This window comes from Syngnathus scovelli, chromosome 11 (genome assembly GCF_024217435.2).
Source record: "Syngnathus scovelli strain Florida chromosome 11, RoL_Ssco_1.2, whole genome shotgun sequence".
NCBI classification, from domain to species: domain Eukaryota; kingdom Metazoa; phylum Chordata; class Actinopteri; order Syngnathiformes; family Syngnathidae; genus Syngnathus; species Syngnathus scovelli.
Genome location: NC_090857.1, coordinates 5214825 through 5242216, shown reverse-complemented (window position 1 = coordinate 5242216; position 27392 = coordinate 5214825). Strand labels below are relative to the sequence as shown.

The 27392-nt window shown below is 44.0% G+C and overlaps 1 protein-coding gene across 2 annotated transcripts; it reads left to right on the top strand.

Moving 5' to 3' along the window:
- Positions 1–27392, top strand: LOC125977679 (histone deacetylase 7). 2 transcript variants are annotated; one of them, XM_049734509.2, is made up of 25 exons: positions 1–303; positions 12530–12711; positions 12815–12902; positions 13238–13352; positions 13427–13503; positions 14089–14202; positions 14288–14379; positions 14760–14858; positions 15093–15246; positions 15635–15864; positions 15958–16152; positions 16539–16734; positions 17411–17544; positions 17682–17802; positions 17960–18009; positions 18574–18681; positions 19435–19490; positions 20199–20286; positions 20360–20479; positions 21735–21832; positions 24233–24351; positions 24430–24563; positions 24659–24743; positions 25653–25794; positions 26195–27392. In XM_049734509.2, the coding sequence occupies exons 2-25, from the start codon at positions 12580–12582 to the stop codon at positions 26235–26237; spliced, it is 2790 nt and encodes a 929-aa protein (XP_049590466.1). In that variant the 5' UTR covers positions 1–303; positions 12530–12579; the 3' UTR covers positions 26238–27392. The 2 variants fall into 2 exon arrangements, with proteins under 2 accessions (XP_049590466.1, XP_049590467.1); XM_049734510.2 differs by lacking the exon at positions 1–303 and adding an exon at positions 6496–7169.

Below are 27392 nucleotides of genomic sequence, written 5' to 3'. Positions count from 1 at the left end.
GCTACTGGTGCAGGGGCGGCACTAACATGTTACGGGAGGTTGATACGTCAGAGCAACTGTGTCGTCCGCGGAAAAAAAAAGAAGTGAGCTGAAGGGAGTGATTAGACGAGCGAGGGTGAAAGAAGAGAGAAGAACTGCTTGCGCTCACATGAAGGCAAGCGCGAGACGTTTTGAGAGCCAGTTGTGTCAAGCGGTTGAGTCAGTGTGCTTCAGCACCACTCCCCTGTCAAAGCCGGATCCGTCTTCTCATAGAACCTCTCTGACTGCTGCCACTAAGTGACGACTTGGGGAACCCCGAAGCTGGTAGGAAACATTTATTTATTTGTTTATTTATTTATTTGTTTGTTTATATTTTACAAAAAAATATTATCGTAATAAGGAGTACGATTCAGTGGCCGCTGACAATCTTATATGATCAGTGATGTAGTAGAGGCTGTAGGTTTTTTTTAATGTGAAAAAGTTTGTTGAAATTAGTTTTTATCAGAAAAAAATTCAAGTCGGAAAAAAAAAAACATGTTTATGTGTGTTAAAAGCAAGAGAATCAATGCGTAGTTGTAAATATTGTAAAGCTATATTGTAAAGATTTTTTTTGTGGGTATAAGTTGTATTTGTTTGCTTTTGGAAATGTTGTCCCTCAGGACGGGGAAGGGGAGAAAATTGGAAACAGACTCACCCACCCTTGAGAGTGTCCACTCAAATCTTTGCAAAAAATGAGAAACAGAACATTAATGCAATGCAGTGCTGCAGGAGACAGACCTATAGAGATCAAAACATGGAGGCAATATAGTTAAAGGCCGGAAAGAGGCCGGGAGTACGGAAGTAGTTGTCTCAACACCAGATACCGCTTCTTTCAAGCAAGGAGCATTAAAAACAGGATTGAGTTATTCCGCATATTGTTTTTCCAGACGAATATACATCTTTTACGGAAGCCCTCCCTCTGACTAATAAATCACATTTGCACCATATAGTAACATACTGAGAATATAACTGATTTTGCTTCTGTGGTATGAGGCATGAATCAGTGGAACTCAACTGAATGGCTAAAACAGCACTATAATAATAATAACAGCTATAAAAACAGCTATAAGAACCGTTTTCACTACATCAACTTGAGATTCACTCAACAGCGCCACTGCTGGTTGGAGTTAAGTAATGCACGTCTTCACAATTCATTTGTCTGGTTTGCAAAGGTCAGGGGGCAGCAGGCACTCAGGTGGAAGTGGCATTTGAGAGCACAACCTCTGACTCTTATTCTGTGAAGGGCACATTAGTCTTTTGTCTTTTAGTCCCAAAGTTGTCCACTTTAACGGTCATCTTAGGTATAGTTCCAATCTACTCTATGGTTAGTGGACCATGTGTTTGGTGGTGGATTTCCTTGTCTGGAGAGCAGACAACCCTGTAAAGAAAGCTAGATTGAAGGCGCTTGTCTGTTTAGGTAACAAATAAAACATGCTGCTTATAAGAGTACCACCCCCTGGTGGTGAAAAAAAAGGTTCTTTGCAAGAATGATCTCATTTGAATGTTGCTGCCAAGGGAGGTCTAATTGTACAGGGAAAGACTGTCAGATGAATTTGTCACGGTGGAAGACGTTGAACTAAATATTTCTGCATCTTTTTTTCTGTCTGGTGAAGGAAACTTGGACATATTATAAATGTCAAAGATATAATTGTACCTTTTCCACACTCATCTCAGCGATATCTCCCTCCTCTGTGGCTTGACTTTGTTTTGCTCTTGGGAGTGGAAAAAGGTTTTGAGGCTACCCACCACTGTGAGAACCCTTTCTTGCTTAGTTTCCTCAACACGGGGTGCACCCTTTATCGTTGGGAAGCCAAAACGTTTTTTCACCGCTGCTGAAAAAAAGACTTTGCTTCAAGAAGTCCCATTACTACTATATGGAGTTATACTATCTTCTGCAGGCATCCACCTTTTTATTATAGAGTGTGATGGTTAATTGTTCCACATCTTGTGCTCATCATCCTATCCACTCACTCTTCTTCTATCATGCTTTCTGGCAATCTGCCCTTCAAGCGCTGCTCCCTCCATCAACGTATTGCCTGACTGCATTCCTCCCATTCCTGCTGGCTTCCTGTGACTTGAAGAGAAGTAGGCCTTGCTGGCCGTGAAACTCCACCTTGAAGTCCTACCCATGTATTCCATATGTCGATTGTCTCCTCTTCACTTTTAGATTCATTGTAGAAATAAAATGCAAACTGGGCCTATTCGAATATTTGGGAAAGAAATATCGGGACACAACAATTACCAACTTATTTTGGAAACTTCGGGAGGCAAATCTACTTTTTAGTTCAAAATAGTAGCCTGACATGCACGAGCCTGATTGCGTCAACAATTTTGTTGATATAAAGTGCGCCATTATATTCTCTCTGTCAAACGTTTAGCGTTTAGTTTGGGAGAACTGCCGTGAAATTCGATTGACTCGAACGGACAGTATCTCCAGTGATGCAGCCCGCAGTTGATCGGAAGTAGTAGTTGTCGAGACAATGATGTTTTCTAACTCCAGTTGTCATTTTCCCCTTAAACAATTGAAGTGCACAATGGTCAACCTTGTGATGTTCAGGGTCAGTTCTGGGTGAAGTGTAATAATATACTGGCTCGGTTTAATGGCGTGCATTGTTTGTTGCTTACAGTGATATGAATGACCAATTGTTCTAGCGAAAGGTGAAGATTATCGCAACATCTTCATTGACAAGTGACAAGCAATTAAATGCCTCACCTAAAAAAAAAAACTATTGATTTGAAAATTTTTTACTTCTGAGAGAGGCCTGCATCAAATAGTGAAAATCTGTGAGTCATTGTCACACTCTTAAATGAGTTTATACTTAAGATGTGTTGCGCCACAAAGTTGCAGCAAAACACTACATTTGTCTAAATGATGCTTTCAACTCATTTCAACAAAGTTCCTCGGCACCAAAGCTTTCAGTATTTTTCAGCAAATAACAGAGTAAAGGTTAAAAGAATTCTGCGAATAAGAGAATTTGCAAATTGAGCCGGTTTACAGTATTCACTTAACCTCAATCACGTTTCACTCGGCTAAACCGAGATTTTTTTTTTGTTGACAGGTGCTTACTCACCCCTCCGCGAGTCGTCACCTTATCGTGGTGGAGGGGTTTGCGTGCCCCTATGATCCTAGGAGCCATGTTGTCGGGGGCTTCATGCCCCTGGTAGGGTCACCCATGGCAAACGGGTCCTAGGTGAGGGGCCAGACAAAGCACGGCTCACAAGCCCCTTATGATGAGTAATATAAATGGACTTAGTTTTCCCTCGCCCGGACGCGGGTCACCGGGGCCTCCCTCTGGAGCCAGGCCTGGAGGCGGGGCTCGAAGGCGAGCGTCTGGTGGCCGGGCCTTCGCCCATGGGGCCCGGCCGGGCATAGCCCGAAATGGAAACGTGGGTCCCCCTTCCCATGGGCTCACCACCTGTGGGAGGGGCCGAAGGGGTCGGGTGCAATGTGAGCTGGGCGGCAGCCAAAGGCGGGGACCTTGGCGGTCTGATCCCCGGCTGCAGAAGCTGGCTCTTGGGACATGGAATGTCACCTCTCTGGCTGGAAAGGAGCCCGAGCTGGTGTGCGAGGCAGAAAGATTCCGACTAGATATAGTCGGACTAGCCTCCACACACAGTTTGGGTTCCGGTACAAGCCCTCTCGAGAGGGGCTGGACTCTCTTCCACTCTGGAGTTGCCCACGGTGAGAGGCGTCGAGCAGGTGTGGGTATACTTATTGCCCCCCGGCTGGGCGCCTGCACATTGGGGTTCACCCCGGTGAACGAGAGGGTAGCCTCCCTCCGCCTTCGGGTGGGGGGACGGGTCCTGACTGTTGTTTGTGTCTATGCACCAAACAGCAGCTCAGAGTACCCACCCTTCTTGGGGTCCCTGGAGGAAGTGCTGGAGAGCGCTCCTTCTGGGGACTCTATCGTTCTACTGGGTGACTTCAATGCTCACGTGGGCAATGACAGTGAGACCTGGAAGGGCGTGATTGGGAGGAACGGCCCCCCTGATCTGAACCCGAGCGGTGTTCTATTGTTGGACTTCTGTGCTCGACACGGATTTTCAATAATGAACACCATGTTCAAACATAAGGGTGTCCATGTGTGCACTTGGCACCAGGACACCCTAGGCCGCAGTTCGATGATCGACTTTGTAGTCGTGTCATCGGATTTGCGGCCGCATGTTTTGGACACTCGGGTGAAGAGAGGGGCGGAGCTGTCAACTGATCACCACCTGGTGGTGGGTTGGCTCCGATGGTGGGGGAAGATGCCGGTCCGACCTGGCAGACCCAAACGCTCTGTGAGGGTCTGCTGGGAACGTCTGGCAGAATCTCCTGTCAGGAAGAGCTTCAACTCCCACCTCCGGCAGAGCTTTTCCCACGTCCCGGGGGAGGCGGGGGACATTGAGTCTGAGTGGACCATGTTCCGCGCCTCCATTGTTGAGGCGGCCGACCGGAGCTGTGGCCGTAAGGTCGTTGGTGCCTGTCGTGGCGGCAACCCCCGAACCCGCTGGTGGACACCGGCGGTAAGGGATGCCGTCAAGCTGAAGAAGGAGTCCTATCGGGCCGTTTTGGCCTGCGGGACTCCGGAGGCAGCTGACAGGTACCGGATGGCCAAGCGGAACGCGGCTTCGGCGGTTGCTGAGGCAAAAACCCGGGCGTGGGAGGAGTTCGGTGAGGCCATGGAGAATGACTTTCGGACGGCTTCGAGGAAATTCTGGTCCACCATCCGGCGTCTCAGGAGGGGGAAGCAGTGCAACGTCAACACTGTTTACAGTGGGGATGGCGTGCTGCTGACCTCGACTCGGGACGTCGTGAGTCGGTGGGGAGAATACTTCGAAGACCTCCTCAATTCCACCTACACGCCTTCCATTGAGGAAGCAGGGCCTAGAGACTCTGAGGCGGATTCTCCAATCTCTGGGGTCGAAGTCACTGAGGTAGTTAAAAAACTCCTCGGTGGCAAGGCCCCGGGGGTGGATGAGATCCGCCCAGAGTTCTTAAAGGCTCTGGATGTTGTGGGGCTGTCATGGCTGACACGCCTCTACAACGTTGCGTGGACATCGGGGACAGTGCCTCTGGATTGGCAGACTGGGGTGGTGGTTCCCCTCTTTAAGAAGGGGGACCGGAGGGTGTGTTCCAATTACAGGGGAATCACACTCCTCAGCCTCCCTGGTAAGGTCTATTCAGGGGTGCTGGAGAGGAGGGTCCGTCGGGAGGTCGAACCTCGGATTCAGGAGGAGCAGTGTGGCTTTCGTCCTGGCCGTGGAACAGTGGACCAGCTCTACACCCTCGGCAGGATCCTCGAGGGTGCATGGGAGTTTGCCCAACCAGTCCACATGTGTTTTGTGGACTTGGAGAAGGCGTTCGACCGTGTCCCTCGGGAGGTTCTGTGGAGGGTGCTTCGGGAGTACGGGGTGCCGAGCCAACTGATAAGGGCGGTTCGGTCCCTGTATCACCGATGCCAGAGTCTGGTCCGCATTTCCGGCAGTAAGTCGGATTCGTTCCCAGTGAGGGTTGGACTCCGCCAAGGCTGCCCTTTGTCACCGATTCTGTTCATAATTTTTATGGACAGAATTTCTAGGCGCAGCCGAGGCGTTGAGGGGGTCCGGTTTGGGGACCTCAGCATCGCGTCTCTGCTTTTTGCAGATGACGTGGTGCTGTTGGCTTCTTCAGGCCGTGATCTCCAGCTCTCGCTGGAACGGTTCGCAGCCGAGTGCGAAGCGGTCGGGATGAGGGTCAGCACCTCCAAATCCGAGTCCATGGTCCTCGATCGGAAAAGGGTGGAATGCCCTCTCCGGATCGGGGATGAGATCCTGCCCCAAGTGGAGGAGTTCAAGTATCTTGGAGTCTTGTTCACGAGTGAGGGGAGGATGGAGCGTGAGATCGACAGGCGGATCGGTGCAGCGTCGGCAGTAATGCGGACCCTGTACCGGTCCGTTGTGGTGAAGAGAGAGCTGAGCCAAAAGGCAAAGCTCTCAATTTACCGGTCGATTTACGCTCCTACCCTCACCTATGGTCACGAGCTATGGGTCGTGACCGAAAGAACGAGATCTCGGATACAAGCGGCCGAAATGAGTTTTCTCCGCAGGATGTCCGGGCTCTCCCTTAGAGATAGGGTGAGAAGCTCGGTCATCCGGGAGAGACTCGGAGTAGAGTCGCTACTCCTCCACGTTGAGAGGAGCCAGATGAGGTGGCTCGGGCATCTTATCAGGATGCCTCCTGGACGCCTCCCTGGGGAGGTGTTCCGGGCATGTCCCACCGGTAGGAGACCCCGGGGACGACCCAGGATGCACTGGAGAGACTATGTCTCTCAGCTGGCCTGGGAACGCCTTGGGATCCCCCGGGATGAGCTGGATGAAGTGGCTGGGGAGAGGGAAGTCTGGGAGTCCCTCCTGAAGCTGTTGCCCCCGCGACCCGACCCCGGATAAGCGGAAGAAGATGGATGGATGGATGGATGGATGGATGGAGGTGCTTACTCAACTGACAGTTGGAAAAATGCCAACCTGCCCAAATAAGGACATTCCTTCAAATCAGTGCTTTGTACTTCAATTTAACAATCAAATGTCACAATTTGAGAAACACTTTTATTGTACACTGCCTACACAATTCCTGAAATACATTCACCAGTCTAATTGTTTAACGTAATGACGTCATGATGAGCGCACCACCGCAACCTGCCAAGTAGGTTGTTGCTCCTAATTATTCTGAAAGGCGTTTCTATTCCGTTGCCAACCTTATTTGGCACATTGTGGACAGCTGTCACCATATTTGAACAACAATGAAAAACAAACCTACAAGTTTGTCGAGTTCATTCCATGTGTTCAGATTGTAGACTATATGGGGGGGAAAAAAAAAACCGCACCCACGCAATTTGAGCATCACACTTGAGTGGATAAAGCGCTCCTGCGAGTGGCACACTCAAGGTGAGACAACTCGTGGAGGAACACTTCAGGAACTTTCTTACAACAATTCAGTGATCGCTCAACCCGAGCACGAGCAGCAACCGCATTTAGATTGGACTGATTTGTCCGTTACTGAACAAGGATGGATAACAACGTTAATATGACGTTTTGTTTTTTTGTGTGACGTGATACTCTTTCACCTTAAATACTCCTGTCGGTTCGCCTCGTGCAAAAGTGGAAATACTGTTTTGAACTTCACCTTCAGAAAGGTAGGCGATGTTTTTGTTGGTTTATTTGTCTATTTGTCTGTTTTTATTTATTTATTTATTTATTTATTTATTTATTTATTTATTTATCTATTATTTTTATTTATTTGTTTGTTTTAGCAGCTAAGATTTCAGGAAAATACTTTTTAAGGCTATGAATGAATCAAATATACCCTCTGTCTTTGCTTGATACTCTCATTGATATAGTAATGTTGTTTTATACTATTTTTATTATATTAAATATGTATTCAAGCGAACTTAGATTTAAATGTTCACATGGCTCTGCAAGCGGAATCATGAAAACAAAAAGTATATGGTTAGGTCTAAATACATTTGTATACGGCGAGTTGTTGTTTTTAACAATTTACACGTTTATCCATAATAAATTGGATGAAGGAAATGAAAATAAAAGCAATTCAGTACCTTAATTTGTGCACCCTGAAATGGACCAAAATTAATTAGGGAAATGACTCAATGGTCATTTCATAGACAGGTTTGGTTAATTCCTCACATCATTCCCAGTTAAGCACATAAAAGGCCTGAAGGTGATTTGTAATGTTTACATTTGGAAGGTTTTGCTGTGAAGGCATGTGGTTAAAGGTGGTCAAAAGAAAAAAAGAAAGAACTGGAGCTCCACAGAATCATTTCCACAAGCCCTTGCTGGTTAGCAAGGTAGACTGAAGGTGGAAGAAAGAAGGAAAGTAGGAGGGAAGAAGAAAATTAGCTGGTCTGAGGTGGAAGATTAAAAATTAGGGCAGACAAGCAGGTTTAAAGCTGATGGAAGGAAGGAAGGAAGTGAATAAATAACAGATGTGACTGGAGAAAGGAAGACAGAAACAGCTGTAAGCAAAGGAAGGAGGAAAAAGAGGAAACATTTTCATTTGTCTGACCCTTTAATGTACACGTACTATATAATACAGGCTACCATTTAATGTGAATGTTTGGTGATAAAAATCATAAATGTATTCAATTTGACTTTTGTCTTCTTCCTGGACATTTCTACCCATAATAAAACTGGATTTTTTTCTGCCAGGCAACAGATGTTTAGTTGTATGATGTCAGAGGTTAAGGGCAGCTGTGTCGAATGCGTTTACATTAATATGACAAAAGCTTTTGCATGTCACACCCTATAAGCCCCTTAAAATGATGATACGCACACGACTTGATGCACGCCAACGTGCATGAAGGCCTACACCCATTAAGCAAGAGTTGATGGAATATTACTATGTTGTGTTGTTCCTCTCTGGATGGATGAGGTCATAGTTTGGGTGCCATTACCAAGATTCAACTTACATTAGTTTGGTGTTGTCCTCATCCAAGGATTTGACACCACTGTCTGCTTTCTGTTGCCTCTCAAGTTTCTCAGATCATGTGTTCCTCTGTTTATCGCTCACTAAGAGAAGATCTCGTTGGTCCTTTGAATTGCTTGATACACAATCTGCGTGTGTGTGTGTTTGATAGGCTCGAAAAGAATAATAAGCGGCCTTTTTATTCAACGTGAGGCGTGTCACCTTACCTTAACTGTTGTCCTTTTAACTTTACAAGTTGTGAGCCTCAAGGGTTGTTTCTCAGAAGAGGTCTCATGTGGAGAGTGATGACAAAAACTGGCTTTGTCCATAAAACAGTGTTTTAGTGTTTGGCTAGATAAAATTGATCACTGAACTATTTTTTTTTCCTCCTCTGACCCCTTTAATTCTGTTCTCATGCTGGGTCATGCAAAAAGATTCATGCCGGAGTGGCATGAACCAGATGGAGGTGTGTGTCCTCATAAACTGTCGAGGTCAAAGTTCAAATAAATTCAATACAGTATATGTATGTTCATTGCTGTCCCAGTTCTTTCACCTTTCCGTATCTATCCGTCCATCCATCCACCATTCACTACCATGTCCGTTGCCGTTTTTTATTTACACAATCTACCGCAAAATCTAAACCTCATAGTCATTGCAAGTCATCTATCTGGGATGTCCATTTTATTGCAACCTTTTACCAGGAAAAGACCGTTACAAGTCTCCAGTGTTTGCCAATGTAATCCACAGCAGTGTGCTGACAATAAGCGCAGTGTTCTGGACAGGCCATGGCCCTAGATCACATTTCCTGTTCCTGATTTAAGATTTCAACTCATATGACTGTGATACACTCCTCCATACACAAAAATAAGTTGACTTGGGTATTAGATGCGGGAAACAAGATGGGAAGAATGAGCAATAGTGATGCAATTCGAACAAAGTCAGCATCTTTTTTTAAAGAAAACTGCCTTAATGGCAGAGTAGTTACCAGGTGCGGAAAAAAATATTTTAATCTCAGTGCTAAACTTCTCAAGCCACCCAATTTCTATACATTTTAATACTTTTGTGTAAAACTTGTTTTTCGCTGTTTTTCTTTAAAGACTCTTATGTAAACAAACAGACCAAATAAGAGTTTACATCTGTTTTCAGTTGCAAACAGTCTTGTGTACACAGCCCATTCAAACGAGGATATTCTCTGTATCACTACGGATCAACTTTTAACAAATGAAGATCTGTGTGTGTTGTGAGGAATCAATTTAAATCCTACTAAAGAGCATGCTAGCTTGTGATATTGTATCACGCCTACACGAGTTCATAGTGAGCTGACAGAACCTTACCTTGCTCAGCCCGCATAGCCTCAGGAACAGGATATCAAAATACTTGTGACTCATGTTGGTTGAAAAATGTGGCTTAGACAATGCAAACCGCGCACAGCATATGAGCTATGAAAAGACAAGTTTACTTTTGCTTGACTGGTTCTATGCCACTCGTCGTTTTTCATATATTTAAATCCATCCATCCATCCATTTTCTGAACCGCTTAGTCCCCACGGGGGTCATCGTAGAAAATAAATTCTTTGCTTGTCCTCCTTGACAATTTAGTTATTTATTTCATTCACCACCGTGTGGGTAAAACTCACACAAACAATCCCAACACGTGGGCGTCAGTTGCTTTCAACGCCACACGCTCATAACAACAAATGCACCATCCACTGCTATTAATACGGCACCACTCACGCTTGCATGATAGTAGTAAATGTGTGTAGGACAACAGGTGATGCTAAAAATAAACAGTGATGGACTCAAAGATGCACTCAGCGATACGGGGTGAGCGCCTTCCAAAGTAACAAACATCGTCGTTGGATTGCGCAAACACACGCCTTCAACTGTCGCACACTTCGATCCTACGTATGCAAACACAAAGACCTGCTGTGTACACTCAAAAGGAGCAACTGCAAGCTATTAATATCTTGGACCCACACACACACAAGAACACACGCGTATGGATGCACACATTTGGAGATGGATACTCCAGCTGCTCGGAAGCAGAGGGACAAAATGTCCCCAGCAGCTGTGCATTCCTCTCAACGTAAGAATAGGGGGGAAAGCGGGAAACGGAGGGATTGGTGGCAAGTCGGAGGAATTGCTGTACCCAATGAATTGGATGTAAGTGGCTGTACGTTTGCATTGGGTGATTGATTCTCATATCACTCGTATATTCTCCTCGTAGACTTGCTAGTCCAAACAGGTTAAAACCTCAATGACGCAGTGTGCGCCGTATGTACACAAATAGTAACTCTCACTTAGCCTTAAGCCCGACACAGCGACTGAACTCCATCCAATAACAAAGTGGCATTCGCTTCAACCCAACAATAAACAAAGCCAAATTTACAGGCCGCAGTGTGGCTATAAATACAGCTGACAGACATCTGCACTCTCAAGCTGCAGGGATGCACCACTAAATCTATTCAACCAAAATAGCAGCTTCTCCTTGCCGAAATGAACCAAGAGGATGTTATGGTGCTGACTAACTTTAGATACAGGAAGTGCGTAAGTGTCTGTGTGTGTGCGTGCGTGCATGTGTGTGTATGTGTGTGTCGTGCAGAAGGCCCACAAAAAGAGGATGGCTGCTTGTGAAACAAATATGCCATTACAGAAACCAGAGGTTTGTCTCCTGTTTATTTTTAGCACCACAATGCTGAAAATGAGAAGAGAGAGAAGCTCATTTCAGATCATTTATAGATGTCCGGTTATTCATTCAATAATTTGATCATGGCAAAAACAATCCTATTCTGTTTTATGTTTATTATTTGAACTGTAGTTTGTAGCGTATATCACAACAAACTGATAGTCTTGGGTAGTTAATCGACACTGTGCTGATTTATTGGGCAGAAGCAGTGTTTGGTCAAATAAAGATCTTAATATTATTTTAAATCCAAGATAAAGTTACGTAAAATGTTTACAGACTTTACATGCTTGAGTGCAGGTAATTCCTGCCACGCCGCCCTTGCTAATTACTCGGTCTCTCTGTTCTATTAATACATCGCAGCCCTACCTTGTGCGCCACATGCAGGTAGGTCGGAGGCTATTTGTCTGCTTATGTTGCGTGACACGTTCCAGCGATGATCCATCCATTTTCATTTATGTTCAACAAACAAGAGGCAGGCGACAACCACGAAAGGTCACCGCTCAATCGCAGAGCGCATTTTGTATAAAGTTAACGATTTAAAATTAATAATGACAGACCTCACAAGAACAGAAGTGAAACCACGATGCTCGAAATCTATGTTAGCATGTACTGTAAATTCTGTTGGTCTCATTAACTCCCTTTATTATTTCGCTGCTTGCAAGCAGCGTGGGAGCGACTGTTGCAAACCTGAAACACCCTCACAGAGATGATTATTTCATCGTGACTCAGTGTGACTGTTGGGAACTGGGCCCAAATGAAGCTGGTTGTGACCATGAAATACAACGCTGCTTATGAGGAGAGACATTTACTGGAACCTTCTGAGGTTGACTTTGGACTGGAGTGTAGTAGTTCGCTCAGCTGACTTGCATGCGGCGTCAATTCTCATCCACTGGTACTCAGTCAAGTTCAGCCTTTGTTGTGCTTTTTGTTTTGTTAGACATAAATGAATTTTTGTGTCCACATTGTTGTTTTAACAATACAATTGTGGCTACTGTCTGGCAGCAAAAAGACTCATGACATATATTGAGCAATATTGTCGATTGCAGCCATATGGGCTTGGTAAATTTCCTAGAGTTGCTTTCAAGTAACTCATAGCTAGTTTCATACTGGCTACAGCCAAGTTGTGCTCTCCATTTTGCCGCAATTACTTTAAGACCTAATTGATCAATTTTGCTCATTCAGCGTAATTCTTCAAGATTAATTAATCAATTATGTATTTCTATGTACTGTAGTAAATTTTCTCATTTTTTGCTTTTTTTTCCCCTTCCCAAATCAAGTGTGATCTATCCTCAACATAATCCAAAAAGGTTTAAAGTCTCTTTAGTCCTGTCATGCAATATGTCTCCCATGTTTGTAAAAATGTCTTCCTCTTTCTGTTGCACTCCATAGTGGATGCCATCAGCAAAGGTCTTTCACTACCCGAAAGTGGGGGCCGGTCCATGGACCTAAGCGTCTCCCAGAGGGTAATTCATCCAGGCCGAGATTCGGCTATGCTGGTCCCCCACCGTCCCTTATTCCTGGGACCATTTAGCTCTCAGCCCTTCTCCCAGTTTCCTTACCAACAGTTGCAGGTATGCGCACACGTGTCGTTGACTCATTGCAGTCGCATTTCCTGTTGCGCGTACTCGATTGATTCTGCCCTTATTTGTTTTCATCACAGTTTTGTTCTTTCAGTACAACGCCGAACAAAGGCAAAGAGAGATGGAGGCTGAGAAGCAAGAAGAGCTCCAGCAGCTAATACGAAAGAGTAAAAACGAACAAAGTGAGTGTCTTGTGTTTTCTTCTTGTCAGATTGTTGACATTTATTGACATTTGCTTTATCTGAGTCATAGATCACTGACTGTTGCCATAAAAAAAAGGGGATTTCCAGCCGTTCTTTTTGCTCTCATTTACCGAGGAAATTGCGTTAATACGAAATCTTACGTCAAAGCAGCCAGATTGACTCAAGCTGCGCCCCTCTCACAGGAAATAGGCAGTAACCTCGAAGGCAACTTTTCAAGTTGCCTTAAATGTTCTCGCTTTCACTTACGACTTGTGAAAATACAGCCGCTGCTCATCCTGACATCTTCTTGATGATGTGGTCACGTTGACCTGCAGGTGCTGTCGCCAGTCCACTGGTGAAGCAGAAACTCAGAGAGCACATCATTATGAAGAGCCAGCCCAGCCATGACAGGGTCACCCCCAATCACGCCAGTCCTACACCAGGATACGGGTAAATCAAAACAAACCACAAACAGACTCCTATTACTCTATATTCATTGAACTGAATTTGTTTGGGTTACCAAGGCAACCACTTCCAGACATGTCCCCAAAGTCTCAGCCGTCCCCTGGTGACATCCATAGTAAGGAACTGCGGAGAACAGGTGAGCTATTGTTCCTCTCATTGTTCCCGGCCTGCAGAGCCAGAAAGAGAGAAAGAAAGAGAGAACAAAAATAATCTCCCAAGTCATGACAACAACCGTGACAGCCAGGCACAAAGAACAAAACAGTTATGTAACAATGATTTAGGTGTTCAGAAATGAACTGTGTGAGAATACAGAGCAGGTTTTTTCACTAAGAGAATGACAGGAGGAGTGGTTTGATCTTCTAGCACATGCCTGAAAGTACGCTGAGCTAATCTAATTTTGATTGTGTCTTTTGTAAACCAAACGCAAGTTTTATTTATTTTTTCAGAATATTTGATTCTGAGCAAAATAAGTATGTTATGCTATATTGACATGGTTAATGTTTTGTTTGTTCCTAGAAAACGTTAAAAATATAACATTGAAGTTAAATGCTTGACTTTGTGTGTGCTGGCTGTGTTGTCGAGGTACTTTGTACGTCTTTCATTCCTGGTTTCTTTAGGCTGCAATTCGTGGGCTAAATATATAGTTGCATGTGAGTGTTGTGTCTTGCACGTGTTTCTTTGTGTGTTTATGTCTGTTTTTGTTTCTTTTGAATGCACGCAGTGTCTGAGCCAACACTGAAGTGGAAGTTAAAGAAGCTCATCAGCACAAGACCAAATCCATTGCAGAGAAAGATCAGTGCCCCTCCTGCTGTCAAGCACAGGACAGAAACTCGAGGTGGAGTATTTGCATCGAGATGTCATGCTACGAACTTCTTTTTTATGTACAGATTGTATATTGAGTTAAAAATGTTGTCTCTCAGACTCTTCACCCGGCAGCACCCCAGCATCAGATCGTAGCTCTCCCAATGACGGCCTCCATTCAGAGAATGGAGCCCTCCCGCTTGCTCACGAGGTACCGGCTATTGCTCCAGATAAGATCTAACTTTGTGATCTGGATGAGTTCTAGTGTTTGAATGCGCTTATGTGTTAAATAACAAGCCTTTCAGATGCCTTTTTTTTTTCTTCAGCTCTCGCTTGTCGTCATATAATTAAACAGAAATAGCCAAGAATGTGTGTACATGATACAGAACAGTCCATGGTGGTACTTCCTGTTAGAGTCCAACTGTTCAGGGTCACATTGTCCCATTTTAACGATAATGTGTCATATAAATACTATGTGTATATTTACAGTTACCATAATGTAAACAATTTTGTTGTATTGATAAAAATGAATAGGATGTTTTTGTGATCATTCCTAAGGTACTTTGCAATCAATGTGTTCATCTGATACAGGCACAAAAGCTTCTGCTGAAAGATGGTCGATTGGCCAATTTCACCTTGCCCACCAACCCAACTGCCCGGCCTAATATCACTGCAGGACTCCCTGCGCAGGTGAGCCGGTCTTTCGGTGTGACAGTGTTGGGTTGGCCTGTGAGTAAAATAAGAGCTGAGATGTGGTCATCTCTTGATAGGCCAAACCCAAATTCTTTGCATAGTTGATCTAGTAAGGTTAGCAATCCACTGCTGTGTTGACAAATGTTAGGAATGTCAATCACAAGACGTTTCCATTTTGCCCTAGACATCTATCCTCCCATCTTTCAATTATCCACCTCTTTGTCCATCTAGGTTGACCTGCGAGTAGCCAGAACTTTGGCAGTATCAGCTCTGCCTCAAGTCTACTTACCCCTTGATGGAAGTTTTCCAGGCCAGGCTCACGGCCTGCAGCCTGTACTCATACTGGAGCCGCATACTGGGCTTGTGCACTCGCAACTCATCTCCTGTGAGTAATGAACGACTTAAAAAGTTTGTCCCACGGCAATAAATAGCTCAATATTTGGCAATCTGTAGATAACTATGAATATTAGTAATAAGAAAATTGTCTTTCCTCCAACTGCGTTTAAATACATTATGTACAGTAAGCATATATAATGAACACAAGGGCCCTCTCTAGCGGCCGTTTTGTATTAATGCAGTACAGTTAGTTTTTTTTTAAAAGTCTGTTTTTCTTCAGTGATAATTCTATTGACTATCCATGATTCAATTTTATTGTAACTAAATTCTGTCTAACATTTTATGCATTTTTATCATGATATTCAACTTGCTTTTCTTATTTGTTCTGCCCCTCCTCCTAATTATATTCCCGTAATGTTATTGCCCAATGTTCACAGATCAAGGTTTGAGTCCTCCTTCTCTGCAACAGCGACCTCACTTGACCTCTCCTACAAGAAAGGAAGGCCTCACCCCCTTTTCCTCCCACAAACCCTTGGAGCGAACACGCTCCGAACCGCCGCCCTACAGTCACGCGCCCCTTCCTCTGCACGCCAGCCTTCAGTGTCACACTCAGCAATGCCACAAAAGTGGGCTGGAGAGGTTTAAGTTGAATTCCCTTCTGAGAAAGGTGAGCGGTTGGAGATGCACGTGCACTATACATATATATTGTTGAGACAACGGAAACATCCTGATACCCATTGAGAATCCTCATCTGACACAGATCCCATCAGAGGACATGGACCTGGAGGAAATTGGATCAGAGTCCGGATCCATGTGCGGCTCAGAACCGAGCTCGGTTTCCGAGGACAGCTACCTCAGAAGGCAGAGCTCTGCCAGTGCAGACTCCGTTTATGACACCGAGTCCACCACCTCCTCACGGGAAAGCCTGATTGAAAACTCGCATTCTGTCGGTCAGGTAAATTTGATGCTGGAAATGCTGTGCTCAAAGCAACAAGCGATATGCTCACTGTACTAAACAGCCACGATGAACAATTTGTTTGAAATCCCAAATGATATTTTATCATTTTATTACTATTATTAATTATCAATGAAATTTTAACTGATGAAGTATTTACATCAATGATGAACGTTGAGCTGAATTTGCCGTACATGCATCCTCAAACGTTTCTTTGAACATAAGGGGGCGCTATAGCTTTAAAAACAACTGTCAACTCTCAGCCAAGTTCAAGACAGGCGCAGGTTAATTTTCAAAACATTCAGAGGAGGGAAATTTGATGTGATCATTTGTCTTTCACATGGATTGCTGATGTTCTATTTTTATCCTTTACGTGGGAATCACAGAGGCAGTTGGTCCATCGTCCAGCATTTCACGTGGACTCGCCTAATGTGCCTATCCTGATGTGGCCTCACCAGCCTTTAGTACGAACCCAGTCGTCTCCAGCCTCAACCTCCCTGCCACCTCTTCACAATGCATCCACAAGCGTGCCCGTTTCTCTGTCCAGTCCTGCTCCAGATGTCAAGCTGCACTTCACCACTGGTGAGTCGTGCAGGGGGAAAAAAAAAAAAAGCACAAACAATTTTTTTTTCTATGCCTCTCAACAATTCCTCTTTGTTCAAAAATCTCGAGCTCTTCAAAAATGTACTTGAACGCAGAACAGTTCTTCTGCTTTATGATTTAAAAAAATAACACATTCAATACACCTCAAATAATTTAAATGCCAACTAAAAAATATTTAACACGAGAAGGGTGTTTTTTGTTTCAAAGCTGTTCATTCTGTTGCTCTGAGAATCAAGCTACCTCACACCAAGTCCAAGTCGTCTGTGCCATGTTTATTGTCCTCGAACTTGCACGTGTACATTGAAGTGGCTTTGGCCAGGAACTGGTGTGGCTTTGTGGTAAATCGCAAGGTGGAACCACTCATCATGCTGACATTCTAGAAATCCAACCCTGGAAGTCTGGAAGCTGCAACTGGCATTTATTTGGCTTTTATGGCCTCCGCTATAACTGCACCAAATAAAGAGCGATCAGACAGGAGCGACTTTGGATAGAAAATTAAAATGCCTGGTCACTTTTACTCACAAGTGACAGCTTGTGTATTTTCATAGTGGTGCTGACACAGGATCTGGCCCACCCACTGCTTCACTGGAATGGGTTAAATTTTCACTTTTCACTCTACATCAAATGAAGTCTCAATTTGTGTGTGTGTCTGTAGGTATAGTTTATGATGCTCAGATGCAAAAGCACCAGTGCACCTGCGGGGACAACAGCAGCCACCCCGAGCATCCCGGGAGGATCCAAAGCATTTGGTCCCGACTGAACGAAAGAGGTCTGCGAAGCAAATGTGAAGTATGGACGCTTATCTTTTACTCGACCACATTTGCAAAGTCATTTTTTTGTTTTCTTTTGAGATGTGATGTCAAAGCTGTGTTCCGTTGTCGTTTTTCACCCATTTGTGTATTTTTGTGTCTATGTGCGCTTCGTAGCATCTCCGAAGTAGGAAGGCCACTTTAGAAGAGCTGCAGTCGGTCCATTCAGAAAAACATGTGCTTCGCTACGGCACCAACCCGCTGCACCGCCTTAAGCTAGACAACCCCAAGTTGGCTCGTAAGTCTTACAAACATTAACTGACATCACTGCATGCAACAGAATTAGAAAGCTTGTTTTTAAGAACAACATTGTTGACCAAAGTGCAGTGACATACATGATCATTCAAATCGGAATAATAACATGATGATTGAATATGAGCAATTTCTTCCTGCAGGAATCTTGGCTCAACGTATATTTGTCATGTTACCATGTGGAGGAGCCGGGGTGAGTGGACTCAGGAATCTTTGGACATTTTTTGGTCCCACAAAAAAGTGTAGTTTGGTTAAGTAGTTTTTGTGCGCAAGGAAAAAGAGAAGGTGGTTTAGTTCAAACTTATTTGGCAGCAAAGATGGCAAAAATAATACAAAATATACTTTTTATGGTAAAGGCTCATAAAAAAAAAATGTCTGTGGAGCAGTCAACATAACTTTGAAGGCAATTATTTGAAGGAGAGGGGAGGGGGGCTGGGTGTCAGTCGATAAGACGACTGATCTGCCTGGATTTCCGGCCCAGGACTTTGCTTTGCGAGTTATTGGAACAAGATGGCAGCGTCTATGATAAAAGAAATTCCTCCGAATTCATTGTTCTGCTTTGGGACACGGCCAGACACGGAACTTGAAAATAAGTCGTGTCCAAAGTGGCTGAATGTTGACTTGAATCAGTTTTGCTTTGAGAATTTGAAGACAATTTAAATCTTTATAAATGAATCAAGAGTTGCATTTAATTGCGTACTTTATATATAGTGTTCATTTCATGATTGGATTTTTTTTTTTTTTTTTTTGCTGACAGGTTGATAATGACACAGTCTGGAATGAGCTTCACACGGCAGCAGCGTCTCGTATTGCTGCCGGCTGTGTCATTGACTTGGCGCAGAAAGTGGCGCAAGGAGAGCTGAAGGTGCGTCTTTATTATAGAATAAATTTTCAATGATGACATTCATGCAAGAATTTCAAAGTCTGAACAATTATAAGTGGCAGTAATACTTTTAACAAGAAATCCAAAATCCACACCCCACTTTAACATTTTTCCTTTTAGTCCATAATTGGTCATAATAAACCCTTACATCTCAAATTCCTGTCTCGTCGTTGTCTTAAAATTAAATGGCATCTTTTAAATTCTTCCTTAGCCAGTATGCACACATTTAGAACGGCTTACTGAAAACTAAAACTGTGACAACATGCTGCTTGAATTGGTTGTGATTCTATATTTTTTCTCATAATTATAATTTGCAAACTTTTGCCTTTAATAACTGTACAGATAGTTTATTTTAAATGAATATTTTAATGTTCCTGAAAAAATTTAACTAAAATAGAATACAATATCTACTCACCCTTGGAAAACACATGATTTACAAAAAAAATCTTTATTAAGTGCTAAATTGTGCATGTACTTTAAGTTTTATAATCAAATTCAGTGAGAAGTCTCATAATATTTTCTAGCATTTCAAGTACAAAATTAATCATCCATATTAATTTTGCCCCTCAGTATGTAGTTTGCATATGCTATTTCTAAGATAAATATTATTGTGTGTTTTCATGGTCTTCTCAAACATCACCTGCAGGTGTAAATACACAAAGATGTGAATCTTTTCAGAGTGATTCTTGGCACATCTCGGTCGAGGTGTTTAATTTTCTTCTTCTCCTTTTCCAGAATGGATTTGCAGTGGTGAGGCCGCCCGGGCACCATGCCACACATTCCTCCCCTCTGTAAGCGCACCTTTTATTGAATTTCATTTTTTTTTTACTTACATATTAACTGCGCTCCTGACTTGATGTTCAAGAGCAGGCATGCTGAGCACGTGTAGTTGGTTGGGTGTGCGCTCGATGGGTGGGAGTGGATCTATGAATCTTTGATTGGAAGCATTTCACCTCATGTTTGTGTGTGCCCTCAACAGTTTTTTTTTCCATAAAAAAACGGTATATACACTATATCCTTCCATACTCAAACACACTCACACAGTCTACAACCAACATTCCTCCACTTTTTTTCACACATCACCAGTTTTTTTCCTGCTATAGGGAATTGCTCTGCCACATTCTGCACTCATTCCTCATTACATCCTGTCAGAAATACTCTGTAAATCTTTTTGCCGTGAGCAGTGAATTTTATGCAAAGCGTGTTTCATTTTGTCACATAGTCTGCGGCCTCTGCATTTCTTGGGCTGTTTCAAGATTTTGGATTCAACGTGACATTGTCGTAGAAAAACATTTCCCATGGCACAAAAGGCATTCATTCCGAAAATATTTCCACGTTAGCGTGTCGAGGGCCGTCTGTGCTGTGACTGTCCCAACCTGCGTTCAATAAGCACCACATGATTTGTTTTAGAGGTCCCGACAGTCCACATGGTGGTTGTTTGATATTAATTCGCCGATGATATCCTGATAAACACATATGGCCTTCCTGTTTGTCCGCAGGGGTTACTGTTTCTTCAACTCAGTGGCCATTGCTGCTAAGCAACTCCAACAGAAAGCCAATGTCGGCAAAATCCTCATTGTGGACTGGGTGAGTTGCTACAACACGACACCGCTTTTTGTAATCAGTCATCAATTATTCTTTTGTCACCATCTGTGCCCAGGATGTTCACCATGGCAACGGTACCCAGGAAGCCTTTTACAATGACCCGAGCGTCCTGTACATCTCGCTACATCGCTACGATAACGGCAACTTTTTCCCTGGTAGTGGACATCCTAATGAGGTATCGACTTTAGACTTTTTTTTTTTTTAAATGAAGGCTGTAGAAACTAAAACATGTCTAGTGGGATAAATTGTGGTCATGCATTCTGAGTTTAGTTTGAAATAATTACGTGTTCAAGGTGAGGGCTATGATTAGCCAAGTCGTAGTTCTCATCAAGTCCTTCAGAAATCACTGTAATCCTGAGCAACACAAGTAAAAGCACTCATAGCAACCACATGTGAGAAGCCCTGGTACTTAAAGCTCAAATTCACTAAGAAATAATTATTGAAGGTGCAGCTGCTCACATCACTCATAAATCCGCCAATTAGGCCTAATGTAAGATTAGGGGGGAAAAAAGAAGAGTATCTGCCCGTGGTCTTCCCCCCAAAATAAATTCAGCAATTGAATTCACAACCCATTCAATCCCACACATTCCTTTGTCTTCCCCCCAATAATGAGCGTAAACGGTCAATGTTTTCCCATAAATCCCCCGACGAGGACGGTACATAAAACATTCGGCTGACTTGGATGTGGTTTCGCCTTAAGTGGCCCTTCAACCTCTGTTTAGCCGTGCGGTAAACCGCTGGAGTCTCACTGTCCCCTCGTGTAGGTATATAACTCACCATGGGGTAAGGTTGTGATGTCATAAGGCAGAGTGCTGTGTACCACACAGTGACTAGCAAAGTCCTAATCGATTCCAGCAACCCTTTCAACATGAAAGGAAGACACAGAACAGAAGAGAGCACGAGATACTCGAAGCAATCGTAAGAATTGTGCGACTTGGTGTGTGTGTGCGTGTGCACGCGCAAGCGAGTACATTACCAGTTGGCAGAGGATGGAAGGCCTCATGTGTTTTGCGTTTGTCCTGTGAACATCCCGTCCTTTGAGAGAAGAATGGAGTCAGGCGCTCGCTCCGCAACGCTCATCGGCATTCTTTCTTACGCACGCACGCATGCACGTTACCACACCTTATTGCCAAGAGGGTGTCAATCAGCCTCCACATGCTCCCTTCAAACTGACACATTGACTGATGGCAAAGGGCTGAGGGAAGAGCTAAATGGCTGTTAGCGAGACTACAAAGAGAGCGAGGAATCCTGAACCCTTCTTTCTAAAATTGGGCCTCAGTTTCCTTTCAATTCCCTTGAGTACTATGTAAAAGTCAAAAGAGCTCCCTTGGCGCTGCCTAACTTTAATGATAGAGAAACACAACAATAGAAAGTGCATGTTTAAATGATTTTTTATTTTTTTGAAATGTGGTCTCACTGTGCTATTTCAGGTTGGCGCAGGGGTGGGCGAAGGTTTCAATGTGAACATTGGCTGGACAGGTGGCTTGAACCCTCCCATGGGTGATGCAGAGTACCTGGCTGCATTCAGGTAAAAATAACTTTTTTCACCATCAATTATTTACATAAGCCTCAAGAATACAGCTTAGAAGTACTTTATTTGTTTACCTCATGAAGGTTTTATCTCCCATGATAAACAAATCCCCAGGAATATTTACTATTGGCTGTCACCCACATCCTATTTTTTTTATTTATTTTATTTTTCCCGTAATAAATTTCTTTGTTCAGCTCAATACTGTGAAATGTTTCCACTCGTGGCGCACCACCAGATGATGAAACCGTATTTCAGATCAACATCCCGCTCACTTGGTGGGTGGGCCCCTCGTCAAAGGGAAAATGCTAATGAGGTTCCCCGTAATGATTAAAAAAAAAAAGAGAGAGAAAGAAAGAAAGACATAGGCCCGGTGTGCCGGCTTTGAAACACTAAGTCCAGTGTTTACTGGAGTTTAGAATGGTAATTAAGGAACAACTGGTTCTTTCCGGAGCAGCCGTTTGGTTTTGGTTTTTCACCCAGTACGGGGAAATGAAGAGCGTTTTCATGTGTAAAACTTCCTTAGCTAACCACAATCTTTTACAGTATTTGCAGTAACGTGTGGTTCTGGATTCGGGGGGTGAGGTTCCTGGTGGCTGTACCAGAGCCTCAAGGGAAGTTGACATGACAATTTTTAACCAGTTGGGCCAGTCTTTACGCAAAACAAATTCAGACACTAAAAGGTTTAATAGTTGTATTCCTCCCACATTATTTCCATTGCTATACATTAAAATGCATTTGAACAGAAAAAAGTTGCAAGCTTAAAAAGTTTGTATATTGCAGTACCTGTGTTAGGTGTGTGCCTTTAAGAGGCGGCGCCTGACAGGGTGACGAGTGACATGTTGAGCTGGGGGGTGCTTGGTGGACTGAAGCTGCAAGTGAGCGTCTGGCCGACAGAAGCTCCTGTGTGAGTCTGCTCAGTGTGTTTATGGGTTTTACTGTTCTCCCAGCGTTTAATAAATGGCTGAAAAGTGCATCAACGACTGTGGTGCTCCTTTCCTTTCCCACATGTTTACGGTTTGTGTATCGTATAAAGTCACAAAAAAAATGGTATTCTAAGCCACAGGTAATGGGGCTATTGATAGGCAAATAGATCACTAATTTGCAAGCTACAGTCAACCAGTTGATCATCAAATTGTGCTGTAATTTAATAATTGCTGTAATTTCAACAAGAATTGAGCAAGATTAGACATTCTTCACACACTTCAAAGATTGCTGAATTACATCGGAACGTCACACCGCATTTGTTCTCATTAGGTGATTAGCGCAACGAGAAGCATAACACGCTAAACGGACACAATTTAATGCATCATAAGTTCCTGTTTATGTTGTCGGACCGCTGCCAGTTTGCATAGTTCAATTTGAATCCATTGTTTGGATGACAGGGTGTTCCAGACTTTTCTCACGATGGAGCGAAAAGCGAGCCAGACTCGGGTCGTTGGTGATGTGTGTCTGTTTTTGACTGCCTGTATGTGACAGGCTTGTGGTGGTGAGACTCAAGTACAATCAAGCAAAAGCTCACTTGCGCTGATCTGAGGTGTCATGATGTTTAAAGGATCACAACAGTGGTCCATATTTAAGGTCATGCAAGCGGCCGGTAGCGCTGTGCGTTCATCTTTCTCTGGCTACTGACACATCCCAAAGTGTGGAGGAGAGAAGAATACAGAGGAGGAGAGAGGGAAAAGAAGTGAGGAGGGGAAGGGGGGTGCAATTGTTAGAGAATCCAAAGGCGGCGTAATTAGGCCCAATGGATCCCAGATGGGTGGCTGTCAGTGACGTGAGAAGAGGGACGAGCTCCTAATAGGAACCAGACGCATGCAAACGCCTTTGAACTGCCGGCGAAAGAGAGAGAGAATCAAACGCGGCATGGGCCGTGTACGCGCTTTGGCAGCCGGCGAGGGAAGGAAGTCGGAACCGAGGAAAGTGTTCTCCCTGGAGTGCGCGGGGTGTCTCATTTCTACCTGTTTGTGTCGTAGGCCTCCTCTCCTGTTTTTACTCGTGTGCTTTTTGCACATGTTCGCACTCGGAACTTGCTGCGCTCCCCCATGGTCCATCGAAACACATGACGCGTGTCATGTTTCAATCATGTGTTTTCAAATTTTTGCTGTGAGAATTTTTTTTTAAGCTGGAATTCAAAGTATTTTTACTTGGGTCTGACTTCACTTCAGTTGGCAACTTATTTCATCTGTGCAGCAGAGCAGCTGCAACACCATGTTTGCTTTAAAATCTGGGCTCCACTAATTGATGGGGTGCACCTGGACCATAGCAAATGTAGCTTTAGCAGTTAACGTTAGCTTAGTTTCCATGTCTTCATGTCCAAATTGTATGACCTGAAAGGAGATTTTGGGGTCCCATTGCTCAGTGAAGCTATATATGAAGTCATTCTGTGGTCCTCCTCAGAACGGTAGTGATGCCCATCGCCCACGAATTTTCGCCTGACGTGGTGCTGGTCTCGGCTGGATTCGATGCAGTCGAAGGCCATTCGTCGCCGCTAGGAGGCTACAAAGTCACGGCCAAGTGTAAGACTCACTTAGACCTACAGACACAAATACTCAACTGAACTGGATTTGACTTTGACTGTGCTTGCGCCCTACCAGGTTTTGGGTTCCTTACTCGACAGCTGATGTCACTAGCCGGGGGTCGCGTTGTTCTGGCTCTGGAGGGGGGGCAAGACCTCAAGGCCATCTGCGATGCCTCTGAAGCCTGCGTCAGCGCCTTGCTGGGCATGGAGGTGAGGGTTAGCGTCAGGATTAGAGTTAGTATGTGTGTGTGTGTGTATGTCTTTGCATACCGTCCGCTTACCACTGCCTGCTTGTTGGACCTCAGGTGGAACCTTTGTCCCAGTCCGTGTTGGACCAAAAGCCCTGCGACAACGCTGTGCACTCACTACTGAGTGTAATCCAGGTTCAAGGTGAGAAAAAAAAACGATGTAAACAAAGCACAGCTGCTCACATAAACAGGGGAAACAAATGCGCATAATTTCTGGCAGATTCTCTTTACTTTAAATCTAGGGTTAGGGTTTCAAAGTAGGGTTTCATACTAGAGTTAGGGTTTCAAATTAGGGTTTAAAGCTAGGGTTAGGGTTTCAAAGTAGGGTTTCATACGAGAGTTAGGGTTTCAAAGTAGAGTTTAAATCTAGGGTTAGGGCTTCAAAGTAGGGTTTCATACTACTTGCAGCAAACATTGCCTGTGTAACTTAACAAATCATGTCATGATGTGAACAGTTTAAACCTGAAACAGATTAATTTGTATTATTTGTTTTGGGTAAAGTTTCCTACAGGAAATCGAACAAATCCAAGGTCGGCCCGCGTCCCAGCATCGTTCCTTTTCTATCGTCTATAATTGAATCTTCTGAGGCGCTCACCTTCTTCTTCTTCCTCCCTTGTCACCTCTCCTCCTCTACGCCCCCGGCGCTCATCCCTCCCTCCGGCCATCCCACACACGCACACACCCACACAAATTCACCCTGGCTCCAATTATCTTCAAACACTTCTCTGGCACACGACCTTCACAACATCCCCTCCTGATTGCACACAAATGTTATCCCAACCAAATTAGATTAATTAAAAATATTTGCAAAGCCACAAGAATGTTAAGCCTGTGATTTAAGCCCGGGGAGAAATATATGGGAGTTGTATTCTCGCAACACATTGGCCTGATTGAAACTTCCTCTCAATGTGTGTCACACGCCCTTTCAGTTTACATTTCTGATGTTATCAACAAGGATATTTAGAGTTTGAATGGCGCGACATTAAACAGCACCGAGCAGATGACAGCCAGTCATCTTTCTCCCCCTCCCTCTCCGTTTCATTCGCATCAGGTGACTACTGGCAGAGCGTGAAGGACTCGGCGGCCACAGTGGAGCTGTCCTACCTGCAAGCCCAGAGGCGGTGGCTGAGGCGAGACTCAGACAGCGACGCCGTCGACGCCATCGCCTCGCTTTCCATGGGAGCTTCTGACAGGTTGGTGGAATGTTCACGTAAATCCACGTATACATCTGCAAGATAAGCCCAATTATTTTCAGTCAATTGGTAAAATGGCCATCCTCCTGAGATGGACAAAAACGGGCAGATCTTTCTGCTTATATCCATTCCCACAGAATAGCATGTTTAATCTAGTGGGGGACGTGCAGAAAATATTGTGAAGAATATTTTGGACTTGGCTCCCCTTATAGAATTTAAATCATCCTGTTTGCTGTCATCTGGCAGCCATCGCTAGCTGCACAACTAACAGCACAAATATGTGCAATTAGCTTAGTTTTGTCATGATGTAGATTTTAATGTTGTATTGATTGATTGTACCTGTACTGGTTTATAGTTTGATGAATCGCATGACTCATAACTATCCTTCTCGTTGAATCAGGAAAAATGCAGCCAAAACGCCAGAGAAAAGTCATTCCACATGAAGAGGGAATCTTCAGAAGCAGATGACCTTCTCGCGTTCCTTAATGGAAGAACACACACGTAAAAATGCACACACACAAATGTGCCTGTGAAGGAGAGCAGATATCCCCTTGTGATGATCATCGAAAAGAAAGAATTCGTTTTGCACTATATACTGTCGTCTGTTGACAGTTTAGGGCTGATTGTGCTCAGATATTCAGACGGATTTTTTTTATCTGGTCGAGCTACAGTGATTTATCATTTTTTTTATTTTCTCGCTTGGCGTGGATGGAGTGTTTTTGACCAAGCCCACCGTCATGGCATCATAATCTGCAAAGCCTGAATGCGGCGTGACCAATCGAAGATGATGGATGTCATGTTTTCAGGAGTCCACAGTGCACATGCCCTCCAGGACAGGGGCTCGCTAAGACTTGAAGGTGTCGAGTCAAAACTTTTTTTGTTTTTTCATACCTATGGATGAGCATTCCTGCTGTATTTTGAAAGAAGTATTCAATACTTATATGTCTTCACTAACTCCAGCACTGCCACCGAAAGCCTTTGCGATTCAGCTGACTCGTGCACACAACTGAACGTTGTAACTCAAGCTGAGCCCGTTTATTACAACAATGTGCCGACGATGGACTGGCATAGCTTTAGGAAGTTTGTGAATGTTGTTTTCCCCGAAATGTTGAAAAAGAAATCCCCATCTCAAAGAAATAATTGTTTATTTATGCAGCACATCCTTTGAGGTGCTCTTGTATGTGACAATGTGTTGTTTTGACTACATTGCATCTGATCTTGATTTTTTTTTGTTAATATCAGGTTGTTTGTGCAGCCGAAATGCTGTCAAGCAGCACATCAATAATGTTGCTGACGATGTGAAAACAAAACAGGTCGCCCTGGTTTTTTGGGTGGCTCATCAAGCCATTGTTACCATGTTGACGTTCACATCCGACACATCTTAATCACCTGTTGTCTTAATGAAAGCTTATTTTTGTACATAATGACAAAGAACAACCACCCAGTGTGCTTACTTAAAGAGACCAAATGGTGAAAGGAAGTATCTGACCAAGCTACGTGAAGGACACGTTGATATGATGCCTTTTTTTGATTGTCTGCTTTTTAATCTTTATACTGTTGGAAAAAAAGAATCAATTATATTCATTTGAAAAAGTTGA

Coding starts and splice junctions, on each gene's coding strand:
- LOC125977679 (XM_049734509.2), top strand. CDS start 12,580: ATGGACCTAAGCGTCTCCCAGAGGGTAATTCATCCAGGCCGAGATTCG. Junction 12,712..12,814: donor TTCCTTACCAACAGTTGCAG/GTATGCGCACAC, acceptor TTGTTCTTTCAG/TACAACGCCGAACAAAGGCA. Junction 24,352..24,429: donor CTACAAAGTCACGGCCAAGT/GTAAGACTCACT, acceptor GCGCCCTACCAG/GTTTTGGGTTCCTTACTCGA.